The sequence below is a fragment of the Ciconia boyciana genome, chromosome 9, assembly GCF_034638445.1.
Source record: "Ciconia boyciana chromosome 9, ASM3463844v1, whole genome shotgun sequence".
NCBI lineage: Eukaryota > Metazoa > Chordata > Aves > Ciconiiformes > Ciconiidae > Ciconia > Ciconia boyciana.
The window spans coordinates 35,888,635-35,899,399 of NC_132942.1; the positions used below are offsets into that span (position 1 = coordinate 35,888,635).

The window sequence follows — 10,765 nt, forward strand, 5'->3', positions numbered from 1 at the left end:
TTCACTCACTTAATTTCATAGGAAAAAATATCCATTCCCTGTGGTCAGTCCCTTCAAAGTATGTTTCATGTTTATCTTTGTCGCAGATAGGTAGCCTGAGAAGTTTAACATGTTATAAGAAAAAAGATGTTTCTGAGCCGGTATGCTGTACTTTATTGGCTATGCAACCCCATAGCCCAATCCCACAGATTCTTTACCTTCCCTGGCTTTATTTCCTACGTCTATAAACTCATTTCCATCACCTCCCTACCTCTTGCCTTCTTTAGCCTCGTTTCTGCAGCTGATTTGTAAACCCTTAAACTTTCACGAATTTGATGGCAACTATACAGAGTCACAGGGATTTTCCCGTACTGATCAGGCTGTAATCTTTCGGGAGCAGGAGCCAGAGTTATTTTGGCTGTAAAATGTCTAGCATGTTTCGGTTGCTAGGTAAACAATAAACTGTAGACACGATGCTCGGGTGAGCCATTCAGAATGCAAGTATAGTTATCTGGTTAGTCGGTTCTTCACCCGATCACACGGTAATGACTGTGCCACTTAGGAGATAAGACTTTCACTGTCTCACTTCGCCACTCAGGTGAAATCGAGAGAATAATTTGACCTTTCTGTTTTATGTTGGCCTCTTAAACCGTTAACACTGCATGTGGACACATTGGAAAGCTTACGATGTAAGTGCAACACCTAGCACAGGCGCTTTTCTCATAACCCGCTCCTAAGCATTAAGTAAAGCAAGCACGAAGTAATGCAAATACTGCAAATTTGCAAATATTTTTCCTAACACTAGACACCGGGACTACACTGACACTCCTGGACAATGACACAAAGCCTGACAAGCCGAGGAAACCTGCCTGTGTACAACACGCGCTCTCTCACGCAGGGCTGCGAGTGGAAACAAGCGCCATAGGTAGCAAATGCTGTCTTCCCTTCCACGCGGGGGAGCATCAGGAAAGAAAGGTATCCCGGGCCGGGCAGGAGCAGGGACGTGGGGCAGACCCGCCACCCTCACTGCACACACAGCCTCTCACTCGCTACACGTGGCGGTATTTCCCGCTGAAACGCTCCGCGTGCACCCCTCGCCTCCCGGACACGGCGCTCGCCCTGCCCGGCCGTGCCGCGGCCCCGGCGGCTTCTCCGCGCCTGCGGGAAGGCAGCCCCGCGGCCGGCGGGAGGGGAGCCCCGCCGCCGCTCCCTTCGCTGCCGCCCCCCGGCGGGGCTCCCCGCGCGGGCTCCCCGCCGAGCCGAGCCGAGCCGAGCCGAGCCGAGCCGAGCCGAGCCGAGCCGAGCCGAGCCGCCGTGGGCGGACGGCGCTGCCCACGGCCGCGCTGGCAGGGCGCCGCGCGCCGCGCGTCACGGCGGGGAGGGCCGGGTCGGCGGAGCCATAAATAGGGGCGAGGAGCGGGCTGGCGGCAGCACTCGCCCAGGGAGCTCCGGCGGCGGCACGGGCGATTAACGGCGGGGAATCCCTCACTGCCTCCCTTCGCAGAGCGCCCTGAGGTAAGCGCTGCTCCGCGGGCGGCGCGGCTCGCCCGTGCTGTGGCGGCGGGGCTGGGGCGCTGCTGGGGCGGCGGGTGTTGACAGCTCGTCTCTCCCCTCCGGCCGCAGCCCGGCACCCCCATGACTCTGAACCGCGGCGACAAGCTGCGCTACCTGGACAAGCGGCGCGGCAGCATGCCCTTCTCCGTGCACCAGCACCTGCACCGGCGAAGCATGCCGGTGGACGAGCGGGACCTGCGGGCCGCCCTGCCGCAGGGCGAGCTCTCCGGCCTGGTGCGCTGCACTTCGTACAGCCCCGGCGAGGCGCACCGGGAGAGCTGGGCGTCCGACTCCTCCGACTCCGTCATCTCCTCGGGCAGCGACTCCGACAGCAACCTCTACAAGGTGATCCTGCTGGGCGAGCACGGCGTCGGCAAGACCAGCCTGGCCCGCATCTTCGGCGGCGTGGAGGACTGCGCGGACGCGGACGAGGCCGGTGAGGCGCGGGGCGGCGCGGGGCACCCCGGCAGCAGCCCGGCGGAGGGAGGCGGGCCCCCGTTCCTCGCCCCGCGGAGCCGCCGCTCGGGCTAGAGCGTTAGCGCTGCCGGAGCGCCGCCGGCCGCACCCCCCCGGGCATCCCCTTACGGCCACCCCCCCCCGGGCTGCCGGCAGGGACGGAGACGAGTAACTTCTTTTTTCCGAACTTTGTTTTCCTGCAGGAAATACATACGACAGGTCAATTATAGTTGACGGAGAAGAAGCGTCTCTCGTGGTGTTTGATATATGGGAGCAGGTACTTACGGATTTAAGATGTTTTTTCGTTACGGCTCGGTCAGTGGTTCACTCTTGAAAGAAGGAGAAATGGAACAACTATGTCTGCCTATTTCTTCGATCAGATCAGTGGCATTAAAAAAGTGGCATTAAAAATTTAGAATTCATACTGCCTTTGTTCTCTCCTGCAATTAATTTCTTGTAACTAGGCAGGCAATTTAAAAACCTGAATAGGGCTGGAGTGCGAATCCCTTAATGCTTTGAATAAGCAGCAGCTTACATGAGCAGCCCAGGGAATTACTGTAAAATTAGAGATTCACAATCTGATCAGTGCAGACCTGATGCTATTTCTGGAAACAAGAGAATTTTGGTTTGTAATATATTTTAAATAACTAAATCTTAAAAAATATTGGAAGGTTGGCTTGCTTTTACTGACTCTTTATAATAAAGCTAAGAAAACTATCTTTAAGGTGCTTACAATAATTAAATCATTAATCAGTGTCGAATAGATTTTTCAGTGCAATAAATCTATTTCTTGCTTTTTGTTTTAGGATGACAGCCAATGGCTTCAGAACCACTGTATGAAAATGGGAGATGCCTATATTATTGTATATTCAGTGACAGACAAAGTTAGTTTTGAAAAGGCTTCTGAGCTAAGAATCCAGCTAAGAAGAGCAAGGCAAACAGAAGACATTCCTATTATTCTTGTGGGCAATAAAAGCGACCTGGTCAGGTCCCGGGAAGTCTCAGTTGATGGTAAGCGACACTATTCATTTATACAGTAATGTCTAAATTAGTAGCAAAGGCTATGGAGGATCATGGCCGATAGAAATGGGCTAGTTTTGATGTAGAAAAATGTATGATTCGAGGCACACCAGAGAAATCAAGCCAGCTGGTTCATGCTGAGGGACTTGGTACCACAGAGAACAGTGGAGATGGTGGTGGGGAAAGATTCGTGACTGCGCAGACCAATGCTCTGACCTGCAGTACAAGAGAAAAAAAATGCGCCAGAGCTGCAGCTTTAGCATACTGTTTTGTGTAGGATTCATTTTTGGTCAGTATTAACTGGAAGGGTTTAACTGTATGTTATATGTGCAGCAGCACTTGCTAGTCTCAAGATTTGATAGCTCGAGCTATGATTTTTAAGGGACAGTAGTGCCATGTCATAGAACCCAGGCAGCCTTTGAAAAGGGTGATCCCATACAGCCTGTACAATCCTCTTCTGGAAGTGATTCCATCACATTTGAGTTGAGCTGGTGGGACCAGGCTCACACAACTTAAAGTCTTTTTGTATATATTCTCCGGTTGTGGTCAGCGAGAATTTTCTCAGGTAGTTCCAGCTAGCATTTCAGTAACTAGAGCACAGTAACCACTGCCAACACCACAGTATTAATTTCACTTTTTTAAACATTTGGTGGGTTTGGGTTTTGGTTTGTGTGGGGTGTCCCCCCCCCCCCCCCCCCGGAAAGAATACTTTAAAATATCGGTGCCTTGATGATGAACCATCTCTTGCTGTCTGGTTTTGCCATGTTCCCCATGTTAAATGCCTACACAGGGAATTGATTGGAGTTCATCAGGAGATTATAACTTTTTTTCAGACTAGTGGCAGTGCATGGTGGACCTGTCCTAGTTGTGACATCAGTACTTTACTCAGGTTTATGACTTTGCCATTATTTACCACAAGTTGAACATGGAAATTTGCACTGCAGCAATATTCCAGAATTACGTGCTTATGTCTGGAACATTGAACATCTTGCATTTTGAATGCAGTCCTAGTCAAATCCAGTGGTGTACAACTTCATGACCTCTAGTGATCTGTTCAATGACTTGACCTTGTGGACTGTATCAGCTTCATTTGTAGCTAGCGTGGAAAACTCTTACTTGTTACAGCAAGGTGGAGGTACATAATTGCCCAACAACTTCCAGAAGAAATAAAAAAACATTTCTTTCTGTACCTCACACTGTTTCCTATCAAACAGCAAGCATGCATCCAAGTGCCTCTCCTATATCAGCTTTAGCTCTTAAACAATACTGGGATGGTCTGCCTAGAGGACTGTTGTTGCCTTATATTCAGTACTATTGGTCAAATGAGATTTCTGACCATACCACAACAAAACCAAGAAGAGTAAGGGGGCAAAACCATGGGTGCAAGTTTGGACTTTCCTCCATGTAGAAAAGCTCTTTTGTGGCATTGAAGGCAGTATCCTTACTTAAAGCCAATTTTTGTTTTGTTTTTTTCTGCCAGTATATATAAAGAGAAAATGTCCGTCTCCACTCATCTCCCTTTTTCTCTTTCCATCCAGAGGGACGGGCCTGTGCCGTTGTGTTTGACTGCAAATTCATCGAGACCTCAGCTGCTCTTCATCATAATGTCAAAGACCTGTTTGAAGGTATTGTTCGGCAAATTAGACTTCGCAAAGACAGTAAAGAAGACAATGCTAGGCGAATGGCCAACACAAAAAGAAGAGAAAGCATAGGCAAAAAGGCAAAGCGATTCCTTGGGAGAATTGTGGCAAAGAACAATAAGAAGATGGCTTTCAAAGCAAAATCAAAGTCTTGCCATGACTTATCTGTGCTTTAGAAGCTTTCAGCAAGATGTTGCACGTGGGTGATGAACAAGCATTTGACTGTTATGAGAAGCGTATAGATGATCCTCATGGTGGTAACAAGAATGACTTATCAGTTGAGACTCTCGTTAATGCCTTAAGGTGCGCAAGCAAGTCCGGAAGTTACACTACAATGTCTGCCACATTGATAATGGTTTAAGTTTCAACGTGTGCAAGTAAATGAACTAACTTTAAATAAGTGGCTTGACATGCCCACATTTTCACTGTGTACATATGTGTTATATCCTCTTGTCCTGTGGATACCAGAGATGCAAAGATAAGAAAGGATGATGATAAGTATCACCATAGACTTGTCTCGTTTGCAGAGCAAAACTTAAAATTGTACGCAGGCTCGTACACTCTTTTTAGTATCAAGCAAGCAATGATAAATCTTTTTAAACTTAAATGTGGGGAGGGGGGAGTAGAACCACATTAGAATGGGAGAAAAATTATATATATATATAGTTAAATACAGAACAGATATTGTTTTATGAAGTTAATTTGCACTTCCTTTAACCGTTATTCAATTAATTTGTTACTTGTTTACATGCAGATTTTATAATAAAGCATTATTTCCTGTTATAATAAACTGTGCTTTTCTCAGAGTATAGATAAAGAATGAGAGAGCAGTATTTTTATACTGACCTTTTTTCACTGTACAAACCATTATACACAGATTATGCAGATTTACACATGATAAAGTTCTGGAACAAGATGAATCGGGAATATCCTGTGTCCTTTTCTTTAATAAACAGTTTCTTTAAGAAGTAAACCCTGCTTTTATGAACACTCTACTTCAACAGCTCATATTGGGAAGGCGTGCCTTGACCCTTCATATTATTATTCGTCTTCAACCTGGTTCTCGTCAGCTCTGGCAGGAACAGGCCTCTATATAATGCCTTTAGTTAGACATCTTGTATCCATACTGATAAAGTGAAGCCTGCAATGTTCTACTTTTTAAGTCCTCTCCTGGCTTGAAGGTCTTGTGTTACAGCCAATAAGCAAATGTGGGGGTTTGGTTTTTATTTTGTTTTTTTTTTTTCTTTTCTGGGAGCAGTATAACTTTCTAATCTACTCACAAGCCTGTAGATACCTTCCAGTGGTTTCAAGAAGTTCAAAGCAGGCTGGCAAGGCTGTTTGAAAGAATTGTAGGCTTCAGTTGTGGTGTATGGTGGTCTTCAGTGCTGTTAAAGTTTTCATATTCATTTTACTGTGTTATAACTAATGTGTTTCCATGATTTTTCCCTATTTGCTATTCATGAAGTTAAAAAGCAATCATGTCTCAGTGAAAGACTTGGACTTAACTGCATTTGCTTTATAAATTCCTCTTCATAGGAATACATACATTCTCTTCAAATTAATCCATAACCTCACTTCTCAAAAACAGTAAAACCTAGGCCTTCTGTCTCTTTCCACTGTCCCTGCCTGAGTCCAGTTCTTTAGAGAGATTGTTCCAGATGCCTGGGAGCTCTGTTTGTCCATGATTTTATAGGGGCTGACCTTTCCCATACAGCAGGCAAACTGACCTTACATTGAGCTTCCCTGAGCTCGAACAAACAACTCTCCATTGGGTTAGCCCAGTGCTTGGGCACTCATCAGGGGACAGTTAGTACTGGGGGAAATCACGTCTGATTTGCATAGGTAATGCTCTGTAGAATTAGCGTCTCCTGATGTGCTACTGGTGGATGTAACTGGTTAGATGCATATGTTGCTGCTAACAGGTCACATTTCTTAGGAAGACAAGGGTTTACTTTGTGTCCTGAGTGAAGTCTAAAGTGAATAATGCTGTCCTGCTGCCAAAACTCGCATTTACCTGATGATACATTTTAGTTGGATTTGGCTTTTTTTTCACTAGCCTTGCTCCCTGGAAAACTATTATCACTGGAACGTCTAACCACTGCCAGCGTATGCCACCGGGTGCCTATTTACATGGCAGCTTTTAACTGTCAACACCAAAACAATTGCTCTAGTCCTGAAAACTCTACAGCAAGAGTGTCCAAAATCATGTGCATAAATTTGGCACATACCTATTCATGCATATGCTAAAGTTACTGACAAAACTACATGATGCTCCCTGTATGTTTGCAAAGCTTCTATCTTTGGGTTGCCCTGTACTTTCAGAATGACCAGGAGAGGACTGATATGTTTGATTGACTTGCAAGATTTAATTCCATCCATAATAAATACAAGGAATAGGATGCAAACCCAGAGTTTAAGACATGGCATTTCAGAGAGTGCAAAATGTTACAAAGATGTGTCACTCAATGCTGCACGTAACTGCAGCTGCAAAGCCTCTTCAAGGTCATGGTTAACAGCTGTGCTTTTTGCACATTCTGACCTACAAATCAGATGTTTTACTGTGTTCATGAATTCAAAGGTTAGATTTGGAAAACTCTTAAGCCTAAAATATTTCTGAGGTGCTCTACCACATTGCTAGAGGTTCTGTGGAAAATAATTTGTATTTTGAAAGTATGTCATATAGGACACTGTGACAATAAACTGTGAATCACTCTAAAGAAACTTGGGCTAATCTATAATGTATTCTACCAGTTAATATTGTAAAATAAAATACTTACTCAAATCCTCATTATACTAATTTTTTCATTCATTTGTTTGTACAGGGATTAGCATAATTCGGACATGGTTCATGAAAAGGGGGAGGGTTTGTTGTTACTGTAGCTCTGACAATAACCTGCTCTAGACCAAGATCATATTCTATGCTATAGAAGTATTACCATTGTGCTGTTTTGGTTGTGGTAGAGTTAATTTTCTTCACAGTAGCTAGTATGGGGCTATGTTTCAGATTTGTGCTGGAAACAGTGTTGATGACACAGGGATGTTTTAGTTGTTGCTGAGCAGTGCTTACACAGAGTCAAGGCCTGTTCTGCCTCTCACCCCACCCCACCAGCGAGGAGGCTGGGGGTGCACAAGAAGCTGGGAGGGGACACAGCCGGGACAGCTGACCCCAACTGACCAAAGGGCTATTCCATACCATATAACATCATGCTCAGCATAGAAAGCTGGGGAAGAAGAAGGAAGGGGGGACGTTTGGAATGAAGGCATTTGTCTTCCCAAGTAACCGCTACGTGTGATGGAGCCCTGCTTTCCTGGAGATGGCTGAACGCCTGCCTGCCCATGGGAAGGAGTGAATGAATTCCTTGTTTTGCTTTGCTTGCGTGTGTGACTTTTGCTTTCCCTATTAAACTGTCTTTATCTCAGCCCACGAGTTTTCTCACTTTTACTCTTCTGATTCTCTCCCCCATCCCATTGTGGGGGGAGTGAGCGAGCGGCTGTGTGGGGCTTAGTTGCCAGCTGGGGCTAAACCATGACAACCACTTTGCAGAGATTTTGTAGTTCCTGGAAGACCTTCTACCCAGAAAAAAATTAATTTCTTGGATTTAGTGGATTTCTGGTCATTTAGTGGAATTTCCAAGCAGACTTTTTGGAAGTACATGTGTAACACCAGCTAGAAACAGCTAGTAACAGGCACCTAACTGACAAATGCCTCTAAAAATCGACCTTTTTCAAAAGGTTATTTGTATCCTTAGGCATTTGAAAGTCATCTATAGGTTTTCGTAATTTGAGATATTTTATTGGTATGGATACTCAGATTCTTATCATTAATGGAGTGATTCTATGTCATGTGAAAAATAGTGAGTCCCAGACAGTAGTATTTTCTCTCATTATTACCAGAGTAGAACAGAGTATAAGGGGCAACAGTGGTGTGAGTTTTCTTATTTTTTGCCAATGTACATCAGTTTTAATTTGGAGGGACACTTCACACAGTCATTTAATATTTACTGCCTTCACTGCTGCTGCCAGCTGAAGTTCCTATTACTGCTAATTGTGATGGTGGATTTTGTGTTGGCACAAATCCATTTGGAACAGCTAGTTATTAACAACTACAGTGGAAGGACATTGCCTTTTATATGTGACACATATGTTAGGTAAACAAATCAAAGCCTCCTCTGCTTGCTATTGCTAAACTAGCTCCTGTAAATTCTTCACTATATGAAAAACACGAAGAAAATCATTCCTCCATCTGCCAAAACCACAAAGCGTAAAGTCGTGTCACATAAATATAGGGGAAGACTTAGCATCACCAAAAATACAGTTTTACTCAGATGTATTTTCTCAAAATAGGACTAGAAGAAACAGGGCATGATCTACATAGCAACACTGCGTAACATCACTGTTCTTTACTGAAAAGGAAAGTACAGTGAGTTGACAGTGATTAAGAATCCAGTGTATGATAAAAGATTGCTAAGATGTAGTCTAAAAAAAGTGGGGTAATACTTACTTACATTATTGTGAAATTTGCTTTAGTGCTCTTAATTTTATTCAGAGACAATGTACAGGTTTAATTGCACGTACATCACAGAGACCTCACTGAATCTGCACTCACAGTCAAAGGTGATGTCTGTGCATTCCAGGACCACAATTTAATTTATAGTTTACCACATGATCTTTAGCATTATAATGGACAATTTGACTCCCTCTTTGCATGAAAAAACATCTGAACTCCAATACTATTGAAGTTATTAATTTCTAAAAATTGAAATAGTTAATTATGTCAACTGTCCCTGTGCTCTATGACATGGATGTTGAACAGAGAAGTAAAAGATAAAAAGAGAGAACAAATGCCCATTGATTACCTGCAAATAACATTTCTCTAACCTACTGTTCAGAATCCAAGGGGGAACAACATTGTTTAACTTAAAAATGTACTAAGGATTCTAGCACTAGAAGGTAAGAAGCACACTAAGAAATTTACTTCAACACCGAGTTCTTCACCAACAAAACAGTATTAATTATGTACCACAAAAATGTTCTGGCTGCTGGGTAAAATGGGCAGTGTATGTCCTAAAGACTCTCCTCTCTCTTGTTCTCTTCCCCCCCCTCTTTTTTTCCTATTTATAAATGTGCTGTCAGAATGAATCATTGGAAACCAATTAGGAGCCTACAGATTTTTTTCTAATACTACCCATATTTATCACAGAAGTTGAAGGAAATATTAATCTGAACTAAAATTAGGCAGATTCAGAGACTGAGATAAATAGAATACATTTGAAAATATTAATTTTCTCACTCTCCTAAAAAAGCTTCTCTAAGGTCCAAAACAGGGGCTGGAGAAAGGACAGGATTTGGAGAGCAAGTGCTCCTGCTCCGAATAGTCTAGTCAGACCCGTAAAAATCTCCTCAGCTTGTTTCTGGCAGTAAGTTCCCCTTTCATCAGCCTCATTACACTAGCATAAATAATTACACTACTGTTAGGCTTGCAGTCCCACTGAAGGTTGTGACCCTTACTTTGGGAATGACAGTTTTCAGTTCAGTAGATGCCTTGGCAGAAGAACAGTAATTTTTGTCACGTCTAAATTGGATTATTGTAATGCATTATGCTTAACAAAGAGCTTTCAGGAGCTCCAGGTAGTAGGAAATATAGCCAGGTTAATTAAGCTGGCTAGATCAAAATGAGCATGTAACTTCTGTGCTCAGGCCTGGGTTCCCATACGTTTTTAGGTGAAGTGGTGATCTAGAAAAGCTGTAAATAGCATTGGACATGACTAATGTTGAAAATGCTTCATTTTGTTGCATGTTTCTTGGCTGGCTACAAAGCTTGTTGAGCTCACTATAAAGTCAGCAGCATTGCTTGACTTTGGACTGCTCAACAAGAACAATCTTTGCATTTATAATCGCAGGTATTCAGGTGTCTTATTACAGGTATTCAGGCCACAACAGTTTAGTGCATTTGACATCGCAACGGTAACTGCAAGAGATCGTGTCCTATTTATTACTCTTGCAAATCAAGGATGCAAAAAGCATAAAGCAACAGAAATAAATCTTAACTGAACTGGAAGATATGGCGAATTTTAAAACCGTGCCAACTTGCATCAGCTCCACTTCATTACAGGCCT

At 43.8% G+C, this 10,765-nt stretch overlaps 1 protein-coding gene across 1 annotated transcript; it reads left to right on the top strand.

The window, feature by feature from the left end:
- The first annotated feature begins 1,375 nt into the window (after positions 1 to 1,375).
- Positions 1,376 to 5,603, top strand: RRAD (RRAD, Ras related glycolysis inhibitor and calcium channel regulator). The gene is made up of 5 exons (XM_072872705.1): positions 1,376 to 1,494; positions 1,603 to 1,969; positions 2,193 to 2,266; positions 2,796 to 3,000; positions 4,548 to 5,603. The coding sequence occupies exons 2-5, from the start codon at positions 1,615 to 1,617 to the stop codon at positions 4,823 to 4,825; spliced, it is 912 nt and encodes a 303-aa protein (XP_072728806.1). The 5' UTR covers positions 1,376 to 1,494; positions 1,603 to 1,614; the 3' UTR covers positions 4,826 to 5,603.
- Positions 5,604 to 10,765: the final 5,162 nt, after the last annotated feature.

Coding starts and splice junctions, on each gene's coding strand:
- RRAD (XM_072872705.1), top strand. CDS start 1,615: ATGACTCTGAACCGCGGCGACAAGCTGCGCTACCTGGACAAGCGGCGC. Junction 1,970..2,192: donor CGCGGACGCGGACGAGGCCG/GTGAGGCGCGGG, acceptor GTTTTCCTGCAG/GAAATACATACGACAGGTCA. Junction 3,001..4,547: donor CCGGGAAGTCTCAGTTGATG/GTAAGCGACACT, acceptor CTTTCCATCCAG/AGGGACGGGCCTGTGCCGTT.